Source organism: Nannospalax galili, unplaced genomic scaffold (genome assembly GCF_000622305.1).
Source record: "Nannospalax galili isolate Female #2095 unplaced genomic scaffold, S.galili_v1.0 scaffold284, whole genome shotgun sequence".
In the NCBI taxonomy this organism is placed as follows: Eukaryota; Metazoa; Chordata; class Mammalia; order Rodentia; family Spalacidae; genus Nannospalax; species Nannospalax galili.
This window is the reverse complement of record NW_008354281.1, coordinates 6,295,288-6,317,842: the sequence shown is the minus strand read 5'-3', so window position 1 is coordinate 6,317,842 and position 22,555 is coordinate 6,295,288. Positions and strand designations below refer to the sequence as shown.

At 34.6% G+C, this 22,555-nt stretch overlaps 1 protein-coding gene across 11 annotated transcripts in view; it reads left to right on the top strand.

Moving 5' to 3' along the window:
- Rims2 (regulating synaptic membrane exocytosis 2) overlaps nucleotides 1-22,555 on the top strand; it is a 570,072-nt gene that overhangs the window by 249,577 nt on the left and 297,940 nt on the right. For all 11 annotated transcript variants that reach the window (XM_008851539.2, XM_008851538.2, XM_008851540.3 and 8 more), the window contains one exon: nucleotides 1,348-2,273. In XM_008851539.2, the coding sequence (XP_008849761.1) occupies nucleotides 1,348-2,273 (926 nt within the window). The remainder of the gene's footprint in view (nucleotides 1-1,347; nucleotides 2,274-22,555) is intronic.

The following is a 22,555-nucleotide window of genomic DNA, read 5'->3' as shown; positions in this document are numbered from 1 at the left end:
TTTTCTAAGGAATGAGTTTTAAAAAAGCACCTAGATGTTTTTGTGAGGACTAATTATTAATGCATTTTCTTTTGGTGCTGAATTCTATAATAGGAGGTATAATATTTGTCCTAATTGATTTCTCCATTGCTGTGACAAAACACTCTGACCAATACCAACTTGGGCAGGAAAAGGTTTATTTGGCTTACATTTCCCAGGTCACAGTTCATCAGGGAGCCCAAGGTAAAAACTCAGGGCAGGAACTTGGAGGCAGGAGCTAAAATAGAGGGCATGGAGGATTGCTGCTTACTGACTTGCTCTCCTGGCCCCTGCTCAGCCTGCTTATGCAGCACAGGCCCATCTACCCAGGGGTGGCACCATCCACAGTGGGCTGGGCCCTCCAACATCACTCAACAATCAAGAAGGTGCCCCATGGACATGGCCACAGGCCAGTCCAATGAAGGAAATGCCCCTATTGAGGCTCTCTCAACCCAGGTGTGCCAATTTGACACTAAAACTATCCAGAACAATATTCTTATTTGCTGTTTTTATTTAGAATCCTGTTTTTATAAAGATTCACTGTATTTTCACTTTATTCATGCTTATTTTCCAAACTTTCATGTTGTTTCCTCACAGTAGGAATAAAATTATCTTTTTCTTAATACTTTTATAACACAAAGCAGGATATTAAATATTCAACTGACAACCCTTAATACTTTAAGCTTTTATTTAGACAAATTAGCTTGATGAAGCTTTGGTATGAATGTTATAAGATCATATAGTCCCTCAGAAATTGGATGAGGATTTAGGATCATCAGCTTCTTAAGATCAAGGACAATAATGTCTTACTTATTTTGTGTTCCTTATCTATAATGTAATATATGACTTTAGTTCTTACCCAATAGGTGTTTGTTAAAATAATCTGAGTTAAGGTGTATAATCTATACCTCTTATTTTAAAGTATATAACCCTCAAGATTAAATGACTACAGTGGTTCATTAACAAATCACAGCAAAACTAGGACTAAGAAATTCAGATCCCATAACTCCAGTATGTTTTTCACGTTATATACTCCTACCATGTTAGAATTTTTTTGTTTGCTTTTTTAGTCTTTTGTACAAAAATAAAAGTACAATGAATTTTGCATAACATGTATTTGCATACACATACACACATCCTGTTTTTGAGACAGGATCTCACTATGTAACTCAGACTGGCCTGCAACTCATTATGTAGGCCAGGCTGTCCTTGAAATTACTGAGATCTCCACACAGGACCAAAAGATCTGCTTTCACTTCCAAGAAGTGATCTGTAAAGTATAAAATAGTTTAAATTTTTTTTTCATTCTCATTTTCTTTGGTTTCTTAGGAAAAGAAGTCCATCAGTGTCCAGGGATCAGAACAGAATATACAACCAAGGTGAAGAAAGAGAGGAATATCCACAGTATGGTCCTTCAGATAGCGCAATGCCTAGATCGCCTTCAGATTATGCTGACAGACAATCTCAACGTGAACCTCAGTTTTATGAAGAACCTGATCATTTGAATTATAGGGACTCTAGCAGGAGAAGTCATAGGCATTCCAAAGAATATATTGTAGACGATGAGGATGTGGAGGGCAGGGATGACTATGACAGACAGAGGAGAGAGGAGGAGTACCAGGCCCGCTACCGAAGCGATCCAAATTTGGCCCGGTATCCGGTGAAGCCGCAACCTTATGAAGAACAAATGCGGATCCACGCTGAAGTGTCCCGAGCACGGCATGAAAGAAGGCATAGTGATGTTTCTTTGGTAAATGCCGAACTAGACGATTCCAGGATTTCCCTGCTAAGGATGGATCGACCATCAAGACAACGATCTATATCTGAACGTAGAGCTGCAATGGAAAATCAGCGATCGTATTCAATGGAAAGAACTCGAGAGGCTCAGGGACAAAGTTCTTATCCACAAAGGACCACAAACCATAGTCCTCCCACCCCTCGGAGGAGCCCTATACCCACGGATAGACCGGACATGAGGCGTGCTGACTCACTGAGGAAACAGCACCACTTAGACCCCAGTTCTGCTGTACGGAAAACGAAACGGGAAAAAATGGAAACAATGTTAAGGAATGATTCTCTGAGTTCAGATCAGTCAGAGTCAGTGAGACCACCACCACCAAAGCCTCATAAATCGAAGAAGGGAGGTAAAATGCGCCAGGTTTCATTGAGCAGTTCAGAGGAGGAATTGGCTTCCACTCCAGAGTATACAAGTTGTGATGACGTTGAGATTGAAAGTGAGAGCGTCAGTGAAAAAGGTAAGCTCTCTCATCACACATCACTGTGATACGCAAGGCCTTTCATTTTAGGTTGTACTCCCAAGTAAACGTTTAGTAGATGTTCCTACTTATATTTCGAGCATTTTAATGATGTTGGCCATGTGAGGAAAATCTCAAGTTATAAAAAGTGTTTTTTTGTTATACATGAATAAGAGAAGTATGCTTTTAAAAATGCTTTCTTGCCTTGTTTCTGAAGATTTTTCTTGCTTTATAATAGGCATTTACACATATTCATTAGCTCTAGTTTAAAAAATTTTGTTTCTTTATGAAAATAAGACCATGTTCACAATATAGCATTTGCAATGTTCCTCAAGGTATATGTATATGAAAAGAAATATCATATTCCATTCCTAAGCTAGGACTGTTGTTAAACCTTTAATATTTCATCTTTTTCTATGCATGTATAGTTTACAGATTTATACAATTAGTATCATGTTGTGCACATTTTTATATCCAGTCTTCTAAAATTACTATCATACAAGCCATTAATCAAGTCGTTAGGTGTTCTTTAGAAACCTGGTGAGTGACTGCACTGTTGTTCTACCAGGAGACTGTACCATGAACTAAATATTTATTTATTTATTTGAGAAATAGAAATGGCTTCTAAATTCTTATGTAAATACTATACTTATTGGTTTCATTATGTGAAATTTTTGCCTACAACTCTGAATACTTCATATATATGTGTATTTTGTGGTTTGTTTTTAACTTTAATACAGATTTCTGTCTTGCTTTCCAGAAATATTCTTAACATTTTCTCTGTTACTGTCACATTTGCTTGAACTTCTAATCTCATTGCACTGATTTTTTATCAATTGAAGAAAATGTCATATCTTTGTTATTTTAATTTTATCTAATTTGATTGTGATGTGACTGTTTAACACGCTTAGCGGCATTTGATATCTTCTCTGAGCTTTCTGTTCATGCCTTTATTGCTTCTACCCACCTTCTTATTGGATATGAACTAGCCTTCTCTTACTGATTTATAAGAGCTGTTTTACAAGTATATTAGGATTTTATCTCATTTGACTTATTTTTTTCAAACTTACTTCCTGTCTAGATGTTCATCTATTAATCTTTGATTAATTGGAAATATTGAGTTTAATACAGTTACATTCGATATTTTTCCATGTGTTCATCCTTAGAAACTATGGCCAAATCTGTTAAATATATATATAAATATATGTGTGTGTGTGTGTGTGTGTATCCATCAATTTTCTTTTGACTATTAACTTTTTGTTCTTCATGGAATTTATTTTGATGTAAGATAAAGTCTACCAGATTGGTGAGTATATAACATAAATTCTTTGTGCTAACTTCTGCCTGTCCTTCCTCCTAGTTTTATAGCAATGTTTGGTGGAAAATTCATTTCTTTTTAAATAAAAATCAACAGGAATAAAAAAGAGATTTCAGAAAGGCATGTAGATAATAAATTAATATGGAATTGATTACACTGCATCATGAGTAATTAGTTAAAATATAAATTAAGAATGGTTCTCATTCTGAACTAAAACCAGAAAATGTGATGTAAATTAGCAAGAAATTATGGTACTCACAGGAAGAACTATAAAATTTTCTTGGGTAACAAAGGAAGATGTGAATAGAGACTCACTTCATGTGTCTAATTAGGAAGACTAAATGGTATAAAGATTTGTGTCTAACAGAGTCTTGAGGTTAATAAAGATCTATTCATAATTTCAACTGAATCCTTACTATACCTGATTTTCTATAGTTAATATAACAATAGTTAAGAATTGTGAGGGAAAATTCACCTGGCCATATATTAATAAAATGAAAATACTTCAAAGTATACATAATAGAAAATTTGACAGATAGATCACTGGGATTTTAACATAGTATATTAAAAATGATGGATAATAAAATATAAATCACTACAGACCAAAAGGGCAGGAGATAAATTATTGAACAAAATGGACTAGGGAATTGCACATGCAATTGAAAAAGTAAGTTATAGCCTTATTTCATGCTCATTACTTTCAAATGGTAAGCTATGAGAAAATTGAGTTTATGAAAATATAACCAAAAGGAGAACTGAGGTCTTAATCAGTTTTATTGAAGAATATATAGAAATTTTATTTTCCCTAATAATTAGGGAAAATAAAATTTCTAAATATATTCATTTTTTCTTGTTATTTTGGGTAATTTGTTTTCAATTCCATCTTGTAAATGTTTCTCTTATCCTTTGCTAACATAATACTTTCACTTACTGACCAAAACATATTTTAAAACCCACAGAAGTGAAACATTCCAATGCCTGATATATTTCATTTTTTAAAATTTTTATTTTTATTTTATGTGTATGCATGTATTGCTTGCAGTAGGTAAGTGCCCCTGCACTGTGTTGTGCAATGCCTATGGAGGTCAGAAAAGGCTGTTGGATCCCCTAGGACTGGAGTTACAGACAGTTGTTAGCTGCCATGTGGGTGCTGGAATCCGAACCTGGGTCTTCTGCAAGAACAGTCAGTATTCTTAACCGCTGAGCCATCTCTCCATCCTCGAAATATTTCTATATATAGTAGGCTTGTAATGGTATTTTGTCTTAGGCTTCTAAAGCATTGACATGTAAAGATTGCACATAAACGTACTGTGTGACCTGAAGTCTTATGTGATACTGTTTAGCATGTAGAAAAAAGCTACATATAACCCACATCTGTGTTCCTCCCTAACTTGAACTCCTAACAGACACTCCTGGACATTGTCTTATTTCTTGTCTATCTAATATTTTATTTCATAGATTATAGTTTCTGAAATTGTAGCTGTTGAGAGACTAGAAAATGAAGAAAAGAATGACCTTTACCTGAAGTAAAGGCTATCAAGTACACTGCTTACTGGCTTGCTTTCCTAACCTGTGCTCAGTCTGCTTTCTTATACAAACCAGGACCCCCTGCCCAGGCGTGGTACCACCCACAGTAGGTTGAACCCTCTCATATCACTCAACAGTCAATAAAATGTCCACAGACATGGCCATAGGCCAGTCCAATGGAGGCATACCTCAGTTGAGGTTCCCTCTTTCTAGGTGTGTCAAGTTGACAATGGAAGCTATCTAGCACAGCATTTTTCCTAAATATTGAAGTTTTATTAGCAGCATCTTAATACAATTTTCCTTAGATAGTTGTGTAATGATGTCATTTTGATAAGTCAGCTTTTCAAAGATAATCATCCTTTTGTTTTATCACCCTAGATTAAATAACTCCAAATATGTGTTTTCTATCACAGCTATATTTCCCATCGCCTATACTTTCCTATCTCATCATTTTTTTAATGCATCATCTTTCAAAACTTTGCAAAGCAAATTTTGGTCAATTAAAAAATATTATCTAATAATGTATAGATAGCATGAAGTTAAATCATCGCAGAGTGGTTTTTTCCCCAGGACCTAATTTGTCATAGCTTCTACCACGTAGCAAAGTATTTTCTCTTGTAAAGGTTCATTTTTCACTTCAAATAAACATAGTTCAGATGACTGATTTTTTTGTTTTGTTTTGTTTTGGTCTCCTATCCTTTTGCCTGATTTGTTCTTCCATGTCATAGACTTTATTGGTACATTGTAAAGTTCACTATTTAAAGTAAATAGAATTTCACTTAATTTGAAATTAGTGTCATTGTACTTATCATATTCTGATAAACGATACTAATAATTATAATCTGTTAAAATTATGTGTTCAAGAGGAAATGGTAGTTTAATAGGAAGAGTTTTCAGTTTTGCAGTTAAGAGGTCTGATCCTGGTGTGTTACTCACTGCTACTATCTTGTTCTACCTTTGAAAACACTCTTTTCTACTTCCTTACCTATAAATCTGTAAATCAGAATAAAACTTTTTTTTGTTGTCTTTATATTTGAAGAAATCAAATGGTACTATACAGGTACACATAAATGTTACTTATCAAGTAGGATTTATCATTTAGAAAATACTTATTTGGGACTGGAGAGTGGCTTAGCTGTTAAGAGCACAGGCTGCTCTTGCAGAGGACCTAGGTTCAATTCCCAGTACCCATATGGTGCTAACAACCATTTATAACTTCAGTTCCAGGGGAATCCAACGTCCTCTTCTGACTCTGTGGGCATTGCACGACATGGGTACATTTATACACATGCAAGCAATACACTGATACACATAAAATAAAAATAAAATATTAAAAATACTTATTTAATGTTCTCTGATAATCAAAACTTCTATAAGAGGACTCTGAAGAGTTTAGAGTGAAAGTATAATTGTGGTTATGTGGATTGTGATCATTTGTGTTGGTTTTACCTTTTCCAGGACCCATACTACATTAAATCTCCTATATCCAGATTAAGAAGAATATAGCTTTGAGATATAATTCATTGTCTCACTAAATATGTAAAGCATCCATTTCTCATACTTCTGCCAAATACTTTTCCCATGCTTATTATTTGAAAAGTTTGGATAGGATCCAGTGGAGAATGTAGGTGAAAATAGCATTTTTCTCTCATCAAGAAATTAAGACTAAACTAGTGATGTACCATAGAACTTCAGAAGTCATTGGTTCAACACTGATTTTTGTACACCGTTTGTCTTGTAATACTTATCTTTTAGCTCAGTGTGATCTACTTGCCTATCACAATGCTTAATTGATCACTTAACCTATTTTTGTTGGTCTAGGGAATCACAAACTGGTCTTCCTTCCTTCCTTCCTTCCTTCCTTCCTTCCTTCCTTCCTTCCCTCCCTCCCTCCCTCCCTCCCTCCCTCCATCCCTCCCTCTTTTGTGTGTTATGGAAGGTGGTCTTTACTGCAGATTCCATAGTATTCTGCATTTAGATATTGGATATTCTCAAAGTTTGAAATATATTTTCATAAACTTTATAAAGTACTATTTGCTTTGCAATTTTGGTTTCCTTCTTTAATCAGCATTATTGCTATTTGGCGTATGCAGTTGTGTTTTTGAGAGACTATCTTGCACCACAATGTATTTAGCAGCATCCCTGGCCTCAACCTCCCAGGTGCCAGTGACACTCCACTCTACCTGTGATGACCGTAAATATCCCTAGACATCACCAGTCATCTTTTATAGGGCAAGGTCCCCATCTCTATCTCACACCTCGCATCTCTGGCCGTTTTACTTGTCTTCCTCCTCCTCTTATTGAAATGGTTAAAACCACTATTTATTTAAAAAAATATTCTAAAACTTTGCGTATGTATGTGTGTGCCACAGTGAGTGTGCACCACGTGTGTAGAGGTGTCCTTTGATACTGGAGAGCATCGAATCTCTGGAATTAGAGTTACAGGTGGTTGTGAACCCCTGATGTGGGCGCTGAGACCTAAACCCAGATTCTTTGCAAGAGCAGCAAACACTCTTAACCACTGAGCCATCTCTCCGACCCTTGATTTCTGTGGAGAATTATTTTTAAGACCCCTATCAGACACCCAAATGTGCAGATGCTTAAGTCCCTTATATAAAGTGACAGTAGTTGCATATGACCTCTATGCATCTTCTGTAGAGCTTAAAACTGCAAAATGTACATTGTAAATGTATGCACAGAGTGCTGCATTGTATTATTGGGAATAAGGACAAGGAAAAATGTCTCCATACATGTTCATTGCAGGCAGAATAATATTATTGAGCTACTAGATTTTTTTTTTGTTAACTTGGTGCTGGGATTCCTTTCTTTCTCATCTAGACCTAGAGACAGGTTTTAGAAATGATGTTTGATAGCTAATTGATATATTGTACATGCTATATTTTCTTACTAAATACATTTTAATTATACCATGTGGCTTTTTTTCCTATCTTCATTACATAGTTACAGTGTCAATTGTTTTCCCAACTGCATAAAAGATACCCAGCTTTACCCTTTTCATTTAGATCCATTGTGGATTGCTTTATTTTACTTTGTTTTCAAGGCTCAGTCTGACTGAGTTTTAGATAGTTGTTAAAAGCCTTTTTTGGTTTATATGTAAATTTTTGATAGAGATTGAGTTATCAAATGTAAGAATACAAGCTTATGGCAGTTTTCAAAGCCATAAATTTTGAAATATCTGGTTCAATCACTGGATTTTTAAGAGTAAACAAAATACACTTATTTTTTTCTTAGAGTTAATAGAGATAGGAAGATTATTATTTTGGAGAAAAGGCCCACAGCAGGAAGAAGTAAAGATAGACTGTTTGCATTCCAGAAAGAAACAAGCATTAAAGACAAATATTAAAGAGGCCAGTTTTATATGTCCCAATTTTAGTATTGTTATCAATTTATGCTCTTTCATAATCTCACATTTCTTATAGTCTTTAGTTGATTTACTGTATATATCCATAAAAGATAGGTTACTGAAAGGGTAGTATATTCAAAAATGGAAAGAAAACATTAATTTATGGTACTCGATATTAAGTATGTAAAGAATTCTAAACCATGAGAACTGAAATTTTTGTGTAAGTTGTAATAAAAACCCTTTAAAAAATCATAGGTAGCTACTTTATTAAAAGAAAAATATTTTTAAAAGTCAAAGATTGTTTGCCTTATACAGTAACTTTCTTGGTTAACCCTATGTTAAATAATTATGGAAATTATAAAATTAATCCTGGAACTTCACTTTTGAATAAATAGAACTCAGTCATACTAAAGCTATATAGATATAATTAATTATACTGTTCTTTTATTAGGCAGCATTATGAAATTACTGTTCTATATCTTTAAAAAATAGGATACTTTTAATTTGGTGAAAAATCAAGCTGAAAATCACTATTATGAAGCTGATTTGGGGCTTGAAATTATATAACATAAACATAAGCAGACTAAGAGGCTAAACTAACTCAAAGTTAATTTGTAAAGTGTACAGCCATACGGTAAATATACAAATGGGAACAAGGGGAATTTTTAGCTTTCTGATAAACTGAAGCATTTAAAAAATGGTAATTTCTCATTTGCATATATATTATTAATCTTTTATTAATTATGCATGAAACACCATATAAAGCATTTGCCTGTAGAAAAAGAACTGTTTTAAGTAGAAAATGAATTACCTGAGTAGATACTAAGAAAAATTACTTGCTGATTTAAGTGTGTAGGATATGTTGCAGGGTTCTTGCCTACTTGAGTGAAAAAAACAAAATTAAATTATAGACTAGTTACAGAAATTAGTTTGCAATATAGAAAATATCAACTTTTGATTTAAAATGAAGTTACTGTTAAGTTGAATTAAAATTTAGTAAATGGTTATTAGATTTTTACATTTATTATAGTTTTAAAATTTGATGATTAAATTTGGTGAATAGAAAAGCATATTTCATTGTAAGAACAGGATAATTAACAAGCAGCATCTCAGAGCAGATGCTCTACTTGTGTTATATATGCTATGTAGAACAATTATGTTTGAGCTTAAAACATCTGAAGAAACATTGCACATTCTATCATTTCTAATTCCATATTTCAAGAAATTTTTACAGTAGATTATTCATTCGTTGACCGAAATATATTAAATGTCAAATTCCATAGTGTAGCAGTTTGAAACATGGCATAAGATAAAATTTTCTCTTGCCCTAAAATTCTAGCTTTGTAAGAACTTGGTCTGTAAATTTGACTGTATGATAGCAAACTTACCGAAGAAAAATGTACCTAGGGTTGACTTTTATTTTGATACTGTGCTAGAATTGCTATTCAAAGGTTTACAGAACTTTCTTGGTAGCAGAAGAGCCTACTGCTTATCTAAAACTCATCGTTCACGATACACAGTGTAATTTGATTGAATGTAGTGTATTGTCTGTTTCTGGGGAAGTTCCTGTTGAGAGAACACAAAAAGTTTAGAGCAGATGTTTGTAAAACTATGGCTTGTAAACCTAACTCAGCCTACTGCCAGTTTGCTTTTCAATTAAGAATATTTTTTTAACTTGGGGACTGGAGAGATGCCTCAGCGGTTAAGAGCACAGACTGCTCTTGGAGAGGACCCAGGTTCGATTCCCAGCACCCATATTTTGGCTAACAACTGTAGGTAACTCCGGTTCCAGGGTATCCAATGCCCTCTTCTGAACTGTGCACATTGCATAGGAAAATGGGCAGCAGGCTTCAGTCAGCTGAAGAACTATTGGCAGCTGATTACTGCTGGGTTAGGGAGAGCTGATCTTCTTAAGGGAGTGAGTCTAGATAGGCTGACTAGACTACCCATTGGATGAACTTGCACTGAGAGACGTCTGGGTATACTGACGATTTGAAAGGTCTTAACATAAATGACAGAATTTATGAAATGTGTTGTGGGGGTGCTATAGGGGGTGTGGATGGGGGAGGGGGTATACTGATTAAGATGTTTTGTATGAAATACAAAATATTCAATAAAATGTTTATTACATTAAAATTATTTAAAAATATAACTAAAGTATCTCAGATGACAATTATATGAAACTTAGTTTTAGTGGTGATAAACAATGGTTTCTAAATGCAGGCACACCATTTCTGTTTTCTGCATTTCTGGTCTCATGCTATTATGTAACTAGGTTGTTGAAGCACCCCACTGTGATGCTCTTACTGCTTTACATTGCTGCACAGTGTGCTGCAAATTGCAGGGACACATTCTAACTCTATGGTGCTTTATTGCTATGCACAACGCCTTGAACATTTTATTTATTTTATTTGCACATTTGCATTATATAGGGAAGACTTAGGTCTTGAATTTCATGGTTTCAGGGCACTGTGGAACGAGTATCACTTTATCAAATTCAATGACAACATATTTATTGTTTGATGATACTGGATGCATTGCCAGATTAAGTACTTATCACAGTATTACCAATTTATCGGAAATCTAAAACCAGAAAAATTTGAAATGGAATGTCATTGCAATAGAGTGTTCTTACAAAAATGAAGCTTCAACCAAATGTTTCAAAGTGGTTGATTTTTTTCCCAGTTACTCAAGAAAGGCATTTATCAATGATGAATCCACTAAATCCTGTTTGAATGCAAGGCTGAAATAACATGTACCAAGAAAATAAACGTGTACCTTATTGGCCTTTTAAAAAGAGCAGTTGCTTGGAGAATTGAAGCTTCTTGTCCAATTAAAAATAATCTGATTTCAAGTAGCTTTTTCTTGGCTCTTGATGAGTTGATAGATGTTACCAACATATTCACATGTTTATCTGAGGAGTTTTACTAAATTTGAAGTGACTGAAGATGTCACCATGAATAGCTTACATCGACAACTAAGTGTAAGACTGACTATCTTTAAGAAAATTAAGAAAATACTAATGTTATATAGCCTAGGGTGAAATCTGCTGAAACATGTTAAACTTAAGAAAAAAGGTTGGTTTTTGACAAACATCTAAAACATTTGAAAATTAAGGGTGTTAAAATCCTGTGATTAAAGGCTGGAGAGGTGACTCAGTAGTTAAGAGTGTTTATTCCTCTTGTAGAGGAGTTTGGTTCCTAGCACCCACATCAGGTAGCTCACAATTCCCTGTAACTCTAGCTTCAGGGGATCCAATGTTCTCTTCTGGCTTCTTTGGGCCCTTGCATGACCTGGCACACATTCACATAAATATAAAAATAAAACATAAAATCTTAAAAAACTATCATGATTCAAGTGCCAAGTATTATGAATGTAATCTTTATCAATTCTGTAAATTTGTCAGAAGTAGAAGCTAAATATTTTGGCTTTCACTCTGTGTCTGTTTGCTGTCTTAGCAGTGGTAGGACTTTATTGCTTTTTCTCCCCATTTTTGATACTGAAAATTTTCAGAGAAATGCCTTTAACCAATGTTAATGAATAATGAATGCTATTGAATAACTGAAATTTGAAATTGGCCTCTGCTTCAGATTTGATTCTTCTCAACGAATTCAACCCCAAACCATGAGACAAAAGAAGAAACAAAACCAGTCCCCTTCCCCACCCCAAATTAGTGATTACAAGAAAAACTTGTAGTAAATTTAGCAACTAACATTTGAATAGCAAGTAATGTCAAGCTGTTTTATATATGTCCTTCAGTGGCGAAAGTCAAAGCAAAAGAAGCAATATTTCCATTACTGAAGAATTTTGCAATAGAAATACCTTTTGAGGGCTGGGGAGATGGCTCAATGGTTAAGAATAATAGTTGTTCTTGCAGAAGACCTGGGCTTGAATCCCAGCACCCACATGGCAACTAACAACTGTCTGTAACTCCAGTCCCAGAGGATCTGACAGCCTCTTCTGACTTCCGCAGGCATTGCATGACATGGGTGCACTTACCCACACACAGGCAATACATGCATATACATAAAATAAAAATAATAAATAATAAAAAAGAAATATTTTTGAGGTCAACTGCAGTTCCCACGGTGTTTTTTAGAGTAGAATACAAATATAATGAAATTCTTCATATTTCAAAATCCATTTACCTGTGTAGTTGAGTACCTCCTCCCATATTTCAACCAGAAACACTGTCAACTTGAAATGAACGAGTGATCTGTAAAATCCATATGTCAACAGATAGACCTTGTAAAAACTTGTAATATCTTATGAAGCTAAATGTGCTTGATTAGGGTCATATGCTCATCTGTTGATATCAGTGTTTGGCAGTCCTACAGTAAGAAGATGAACTATATCTTACTATAGATTACTATTAATGTATGAATATCTGTAATCCATTTTGATAATAAGAAATACTCAATTTTCACACTGAGATGTTGTTCCAAGATATTATCTTTAAAATGTTTGAGCTTGTGTTCCCCAAAATTTAAACTCCAAGATTATTTCCTTATTTTGATTTTTATCAATAAAAAAGAGTGGACATTTGTCTTTACTGTTGTCATTTAAGATCTACAGATTATCCTTGATTTTGCTCTTTAATGTATTTTTCAGGGTTTTCTAGGGGAACAGAACTGATAGAATAATTATTCATTATAAACAGGGTAGTTTAATAATAGCTGTCTGAATGCTGGAAAGGCTGAGAACCCAGTAGCTGCTCAGTATATGAAGCTGGATGCCTCAGCAGTTTCAATTTGATGTTGAAGGCCTAGAAGATTTTTGGAGAACTCTTGGTTCTCAGTCTATATCAGAAGGAAGGCCAAAGAAACTGGCTTCTGATGTCAGTAAAAGATAGCCACAACAGCAACTGGATAAATGAGCTGACTAGCATGAAGTGAAGGCAGGCCACAAAGCAGCATTGCCTTTCCCTTGGGCCTTTTTATTTCTGGGCTACCACTAGAAGGTGCTGTCTGCTTTGAGGAAGGTTCTTCCTGGTTATACACTCACAGACCTGCCCAGAAACTTGATCATAGTTGATGTCATAGCCAGTGAAGTGGGTGAGATTATTCATAACATCCACAAATATAAAATATTTTCTCTCTGGCCCTTTATAGGAAAATATTTCTGTCTGGTTTATAGTTCAATATCTAGTGTTCATTTTAAAGTTATGTTGATGTAAAGTAATGATATTTTATAAAAAAAATACTGAAACATCTCTCTCTCTCTCTCTCTTTTTTTTTTTTTGTCTTTTTGAGCAGGGTCTCTCTGTAGCCCCAGCTGTCCTGGATTCACGATGGAGACCAGGCTGGCCTCTAACTCACAGAGATCTGCCTGCTTCTGCTTCCCGAGTACTGGGATTAAAGGCATGCACCACCATACCCAGCCAACATCTCATTTTTTTTTAGATAAAATATATAATAATTTTACTTGGTTCTGCTGGACATTAATTTTATCCAGAATTTGAGTTATATTGTTCCAGTTTTTAGACTATTTAATTCACTTCATGCAATATAATTATCCATATAGACTCAATAATAGATTTCTGTTATATATATTTTTGCTGTTAGCAGTAAGACAGTCTACAGATAAAACATACCAAGTTCTAAATGTATGTTCAGATATTTATAAGTTATGTGACTCTGGTTACTTTTTCTCTGTATTCTTACTTTCCTTATCTGTGATATGAAAATAGCATTTTTATGATGAGTTCATGGTAAGGATTAAACAGGATTGCTATAACATCTGCCACTGTGCTGGATGTGTTGTAAACTTCCAAAAAATCATAACATATGTTACTATTATTGAAACAAAGAATATTCTGTGAGAATAGACTCTTTTTTTTCCAGTGATGTATCTTCAGTACTCAGTTTTTGACATATAACAACAAACTTCTGTTGAATGATCAAATAAAACAAAATGTTTTGATCTTTTTGCGGAACCTACAGCAGAAAGTTTTCATGACTATTAAGACTGTCTGATTTTCAGTCAAAGATGGGGCAAAGTTGTGCTCAAATATCTTGGATTGGAAGGCTTTCACACTCATGGTTCATTCGTATTCCTGTCTGCTATGCTCAGGCAGAGTTCAGCCAGTTACCATCACCCTTGGTATTTATTTCCTACTATACTGTCTCAGGAGCTAACATATACATGGTACATTTTTCTAGTGAGCTTGATATATGTGGAGCATTTAGTCCATCTTTTATTTGTTTTACTTTTTTAGACAGGATCTTGCTGTGTAGTTTTGATTGACCTCAAACTCATGATCCTCCTGCCTCAGCTTTCAGAGTGCTGGAATTACAGGCATAAACTATTACTTGCTTATCTCCTATTTATGAGGTCTTCTTCTTCTTCTTCTTCTTCTTCTTCTTCTTCTTCTTCTTCTTCTTTCCAGCATCTTGCTATTAAGTATCTGGATGATCTGTCCTTCATTCCTCTTTGTTCTCAGTTTCCTGGTGAGGCTGATGGTTTTAGTTGACAAGCCATGAGTCTATGCTTCCACCCCAAATCACATTTGAGTCTTCTATGGAAAAGCTGCTGGTTTTCTCAGTTACCAGAAACCAGAAAATCTAAAACTTTCTGTGGGCCCATTTACTTGTATGTACTGTGTCAGAAGTGGGTTTGGGGATATAAGCCATAAGAAGGTAGCAGACTCTTGGTATTAGCTGAAGATGTAGAAGTTTATCCCAATATGTTATCTCCCTTTGTTCGAGTTCCACAACCATACGGTTGTTGTTTTTGACAAATTTCACCATCCTTTTACTTATTTTTATGTAGCTAGCTAGTTGGCAGTTCATTCTACTACCCATATGTCTATCCTTCCTCATGATTTTGTGAATTTGGAATTCAGGCAATGGTTTATGAAATCAGTTGGGTGATTTTTTTTTTTTCTCCATGTAGTGCTATTGAGTTTAATTGATAGAATTTAGTTGAAGACAATATATGCCCAGCAGAAGCAATCAATATGAATTATAACTGTTTAAGTATTCTTAAAGTTTAAAATGCAATTTGGTAGTTTTTATGAACTGTCAAATATTATTAGTAATGTCCAGATAACTGACAATAGGTACCTCCTTAATATCTTCCAATAAATGGTATGAATGTCTTGGCTAACTGTACTACCTGGACATGTAATGTTCTTGTGCCCCTTGTTACTACTTATGCTTAGGCACGGATATATATCTTTTATCAAAAAATGGATAATTGTTTATCTAATCTTTTAGTTTGTCTTAGCTTGTGGTGGGCACATCTAGCTGCTTGGTCCATGATGATTTACAATCTGCTATTCTCTATGAGAGCTAGCAAGCATACCAGGAACAGTTTATCAAATAACTTATAATTCTCTGTTGCAGATTGTAGAGCGTTGATCCAGAAGCTTAAAGGTGTATACTGTGTTTCCTTTAGTGAGGCCTGCTGTAGATTTTCCATGGCTTTTTTCCCACCATTGATATATCATGTGATAAAACTGACAGAACTATGCTTAATCTAGAACTTCTTCCTACTCTAAGTTCCATCCGATGCTTGAAATCTTCTGGATTAATTAGCAAATGCACCCAAGGAATATTTCTTATTGTGGAATAATCTGTGGAATAATCTGCTTAGAAACTCTAAAGAGATAGTTCACCAAGCATTTTGTGCTTCCCGCTTATGGGAGAGAAAAGCGCAGCTTGTCATAATTTTTCCTTTTTGGGGGAAGGGCTAATCTGACTATGTACATGATCACTGGGTCCTGGAAAAATTCCTCTGGTGCTTTTCCCCCTACCCTGTGAAGAACATGTTTCTAAATAAACAAGTCTTCCAATATAGTTGCTATTTACTTCTCACTCCAGGAGAACAAGGATCGTGTTCTGTCCCTATGTGTTTCAATTTTTTTTGTTCAGTATTATTGTAAGTTTGACCATATGCATCTTTTAAAATATTTATTTATTTATTTATTTATTTATTTATTTATTTAGTTTGGTCTTTTTGAGACCGGGTCTCCTTGTAGCTGCAGCTGACCTGGATTCTCTATGGAGACCAGGTTGGCCTCGAACTTACAGAGATCTGCCTGCCTCTGCCTCCCAAGTGCTGGGATTAAAGGTGAGTGCCACCATGCCTGGCTTTTATTTATTATTTTTATTTTATATGTATGAGTGTATTGCCTGCATGTATTTAGTGCACCTGTGTCATGCAATGTCCACAGGGGTCAGGAGAGGACATTGGATCCCCTGGATCCAGAGTTATGGATGGTTTTATCTGCCATGTGGGTGCTGGGAACCAAACCTGGGCCCTCTACAAGAGCAACCAGTGCTCTTAATCACTGAACCATCTCTCCAATCCCCAGGTATATGTGAAAGACTGATTATTTTTGATAGAAATTGTCCAGTTTTCAAAGTAAAACTTCTGTATTCAAATGGTAAACCATGAAATGAATTGAGTTTTATTTAAACATTGATTACAAATACTATATAAAATAATCAGAACTTTTTGGTATTCTAAATAAAATATTCCTTTTGTGCTAATTTAATACAGGCATAAGCAAATGTATTTTAATACTGGTATACAAATTAGCATAGTGGAATATATTATTTATGGTGAAAAACATATCATCATTAAATGAATAGCTAGCAGAGGAGAATGGAAAATTGTAATTATTCAGTAATACAAAATCATTAATGAGAAATAGCTATAAGGTTTCAGATGTGATAAGATTTTTGCAAGAATACATTTTAACTGATAGAACATTCAGTTCTAAAATAAAGCATTTATAGAATATAAATATATTTAAAAAAGGACAGCTATGTTAAAATTAAAAAAACAAATTTAAACTTCTTCCTAGTTAAATAGTGCATTGTCAAACCAACAGTCCCTGTTAAACCTGACTTTCCAGTTCTGATTCATTTTAAAAAACCCAGGATAGCAAAAACCTTGCAGCATGCCTATTGGATGCTTGATGTCATGAACAATAGGAATATGGAATTTCCATTGCTCATAAGGTGGGCATTTAAGTAAATAAGAGCAATATAATATGAAAACCTGAAAATAGTTAAATGTAAGACACAGCTGTAAGCCATTGAGGGAAGAAGTAACTTTACCTTGATTTGTCAGGGAGGATTTACAGATGAGTTGATACGTGCCTTGGATTTTGAGGTTTAAACAGATTTTCCAAGGGAACAAGGAAGGTATGGGATGGCAGTAGAGGGCGTTTCTGTACAGTAGGACAAAGACATGAAGATGAAGAGTACTTAGAGTTTTCTGGACACTGCTTGGTCCTGAGGGGAGATCAATACTTGCCACATCAAGTAAGACTTTATAAAGTCACCACAAAAACTTCGGTTTTCACTCAAGTGAGATGAGAAGTTATTGCAAGGTTTTGAGTAACAAGTAAGTTGATGTGATGTATATTTTGAAGATTGATCTTGATAGTGTGTTGAAAATACTTGAGAGGAGCAAAAATGGATACAGAGATACCAGGTAGCAGGCTAATACAGTACTCAAGGAAAAATGATGATTGTTTTTTCCAACTTGTTGAGATGCCAAGGTCATGTTAAAGAAGTAACCATGTGACTTATTAACAGCATGGTGAACTAGACACTATTCAGGACTTTATTGCAATGGGATTTCACGTTGGGTGAGAGAGATTTGGTTCCTTTGAATACACTGTGAGAAAGTGTGGATTGATAGTCGTGGGAGTCATGTTAGGAGAATTATTGAGGGGTTAAGGGAATTCTGGTTAAAACAACTAACAGTATTGCTGAAAAGAAGACAAAATCCTCAAGCATCAGATGGAAGGTGAGGACCCTGATCAGATACAGAGGCTCATCGCAGAACCAATAATTAAACCTCATATGGAGATTGGAGAACGTTTAACAGGGGAATATGTTCTTTCCTGCTACCATGTGAGTTTCAGGAGTTGAACTTAGATCATCAGGCTTGGCAGTAAGTGCCTTTACCTGCTGAACCATCTTGCCATCACATGGCTAGACTTTTTACATACTTATGTAAACACATTCTGAGGTTTTCATCCCGACCGCAAGATTTGGGTTACTTCAGCTCAGGTTGAATTAATAAAGTCTAATTGATAGGATGAATAGTTATTAAAATTCAAGTCCTGAGTTTGAAAACATTTTCCAAATTTCTACTCATTGGCATTAGCTTAATTTAACTTTTAACCATTTGCAGATATCTATTTAAAATTCATTGCAAAGTAATTGCTAGGAATTATTTTTAATATAACAACTTAAAGGCTTATTTGGTTTATATGACTTCTGATTTACCAAAAAGGATCAAGTCTATAAGACAATACTATAGCATTTGGTCTTAGTTTGCAAGTTAAGAATGTGGATTTTGAACTCTACATGAGGTTTTATTATTGGTTCTGTTATGTCTTAGTGATTTAACCTTGGACAGGTTATTTTAGCCTCTTAGTTTAGTTCCTTAACTTGCATAATAAGTAACATATTTAGATTTAGTAATTGTTGTGAGGGCTAACTAAGATAATCATATAAAGCCCATCTTCCAGTTACTACAAATTACCCTTCAATTTAGTGGCACACAATAACATTTTTATGTTAAATAAAAATCTAGCCTCATGGTTTTTGCTTGTTTTTTTTTCCCTCTCCCTCATTCAGTCCCTCCCTTCTCTCTCCCCTCCTCCTCCCCTCTCTCTCCCCTCTCCTTCCCCTTCTCTCACCCTCCCTTTTCTCTTTCTTTCCTTTCAGTAGCATGTCAGCTTCAGAGAATTGCATTTCCTACATATTACTTTATCCCCCCCCAAGGCACTTATCTAGAGAGAGAATCAAGAGAAATATGTACTGTTCTTTTAAATATGTCCTCAGAAAGGGATCTCATGAAATTCTATTAGTCTTTGATCTTCTAGAATGAAGGAAAAGGGAATCTAGGTAGTCACCTCTTCACAGCCATTTCTCCTGTGCTCCCTTGAGCTCATGGAGAGAAAGACCAGGTTGTAAATCACCACTGACCAAACAGGCAGATGTGTCTACCATAGGCTAAGGAAAATTGAAGATTAGATAAGCCAAACAGTAATCCATTTTAAGATTAAGAAAAAGGTGATCTATTCAGAAAGCGTGTATAGTGATATATGTAAAAGTGTATGCTATCTTTGAAAAGCACAGTCTATCCAAAAGAGCTTGATAAAGGTGTCATTGTATCTTTCAAGATGCACCATACATATCACCTCATGATAATTACCCAAGGGTGGTAGGAATTTCACAGAAAGTTGTAATGTATAGGTATATAAGCAATAATTTACTCATTAATCACAACATGTAAGGGGGTGGGCTCCTCACAAAATAATGCATTTTGTAAAATAATTGTCTTAAGGTTTATAAGCTGGTTCATATTTAAGATGGATTCTGATTCTTGTCTTCTGATATTTTCTAATATTTTCCCTGTAAAGCTTCCACAAATAAAGTACAATATTTGAGCAGATTTGAAATAACATATTTTCTTCATGTTTTATTATCTCTGAAATTAATAGAAGTCCCATAATTACTGGCATCTTTATGTTATCACTGGCTGCATTTTATTTTTCTGTCTTAGTGATATAGAAAATATTGTTGTCTCATATTTGATTAAAGGAGTTATGTGACATACTAATGATGGGCAATTACATACATACGCACCATACATATCACCTCTATTTTGAAGCATTTGTTGACTGTTACTCTATTCGTTTTTCGGAGTAATCTTTATTGAAAGTTATCAATTTTATACAGAATGATACATATGCTATATTCAGGTCATATTCCAACATTATTGACACAGGTTTTTTATTTTGTTTTGTTTTGTTTCTTTGTTTGTTTTTCTGAGACAGTGTCTCCTGTTAGAGCCAGCTGGCCTGGAACTCACTATGGTAGACCTGCCTACCTCTGTCTCCCGAGTGCTGGGATTAAAGTCAAGTGCCACCATGCCAGGCTCTGATAGGTTTTTGAATCTTTGATACTAGCTTTGCTCCTTTCTTTCTCACTGAAGTAATCGAGAATGACAGTAATACAAATGTAAAGTTGAATTTATTCTAATTTAAAATTTACTGTAAGTTAAAAGTTACTTTAGGACTATAATTTATAAAGTGTTTATCATTAGAAGCATTATTGGTGTCATACTTTATAATTGCATTACAACTTAGTATTGAGAATTACTGACCCAAATTGTGAAGTAATATCCAATTGCTGGTGTCAGGAAAAGCTAGTTGCTCTGCCATTTTCCAGACATATATTCATATAGTAGCCAGAGTTTGGTATGTTTATTTCTTTATCCTTAGTATGTTTTTTTCCTCTTGATAGAAATGTCATCGTATCTTTCAAGACACACCATACATATCACCTCTGTTTTGAAGCATTTATTTTCTATTACTCTATTCCTTTTTCTGAGAAATTTTTATTGAAAGAAGTCAATTTTTCCATGCCTCAATATTTTTAGAAAGGTATACTAGAATGTGGGTGAAGGACTGATTCTAAGGTGCTTCTCATCATCCCATTCTACGGTCTTCCTGCCTTTTTAATGGGAGCTGTGCTGAGTTCCTGACTAAGGTAATAGAATGTCACTTGTCATCAAGTAGCTAGTCAAATTGCTTTTAAATAGCACTTTAGAATCAGTGCATCACCCACATTCTAGTAGTTGCCTTAGGAGCGATTCCATGGAATATGGTTAGAAAATCATTGTAGATAATAATGTCTGCTATAAAGAACTGCTTTGATCAGGGCTTTGATTGTCTTTTAATAGTACACATTTTACTTGGCTGTGAAAATTTTATATTGTCAGTTTAATCATTACCTTATGAGGAAAATGAACACCATAAGAAGGTTTTTAGCATTAATTCTCAAAATATCGTGCTGGTGACACTTATAGTCAGAAGGAGTATTAGTTACTTTTCTGTTGCTGTGATAAAAACACTGACCAAAGCAACTTATAGAAGGAAGAGTTTATTTGAGGTTATGGTTCCAAAGGGGCACAAGTCCATCATGACAGGAAGGCAGAGGTGGCTGGAGGAGGAGCAGAAGCTAAGCTTTATATTTTCAAGCAGGCACAGGAAGCAAAAGAGTGACTGGACATCTGGCAAGGCTTACGAACTCTCTAAGCCTGACCCCAGTGACATGCTTCCTCCGCATAGTCACATCTTCTAAGACCTCCCAAAACAGTGCCACCAACTGGGGACAAAAATGTCCAAATGGAGCCTAGGGGACATTTTCATTCAAACCACCTCAGAAGGCTTATATGTTTCACTTAAGTTTATGAAAATTTTATAGTCTATAATCCTTTCAACAAAGCATATTATCTTTGTTATATGAGAAAAAAGAAACCAAGTCTTCATTCAAGGAATCTATTTAATTACAGTTAATCCAGACATTTCCAAACTTACTTGACTAGAAGACCCTTTAAGTGAATTAAGCCCATGAGCATTTAGCAGAACCTGTGTTGCTAAAATTCTAACATATATCCTGAGAAATTTCAGAGGAGGGTAAAATACCTATGAGAGATAAGAGAAAAAAAAAGGATCATAATAGAATTTTCGCTATCGTTTTTATGTGATTTTGTTTTACTGTCTCGTCAAGCACCATCCATTTCTAAGTCTCAATGTTTTTTTCCCTTTCAGTAGTTTTTCTTTTCTATTCCTATGTGGCATTTCATGTATGTACACCACAGTTTGTTCAATCACTTTTTTTTTTTTTTTGAATTTTTTGGTTATTTCGACTTTGGGGCTATTATAAAGATATTCTTTCTCTTTGATGAAATTTTTCTTTTTATAAGTCAGTCAGCTTTCATCATTAAGTATACCTAGCTCTATTATTTATGTCACATTTGACTTTGATCAAATTTCTATTTACTCATTTTCTAAATTTTAAGAAATATATTTTCAGTATCAATAAGTTAATAAACAGGATCACTTGATTTTTCTTCTTTAATCGGCAAAAATGTTGGATTACATTAATTTTCAAATATCCAATCATCAGTCTATGTTCCTGAAATAAACCATACTGGGTTATGGAGAATAATTCTTTTCACATATGAATTTTATTTGTGTTTTTTAAGCACTTCAATTTTTATATTCAAAGGAAATATTGGTCTGTAGTTTATTGT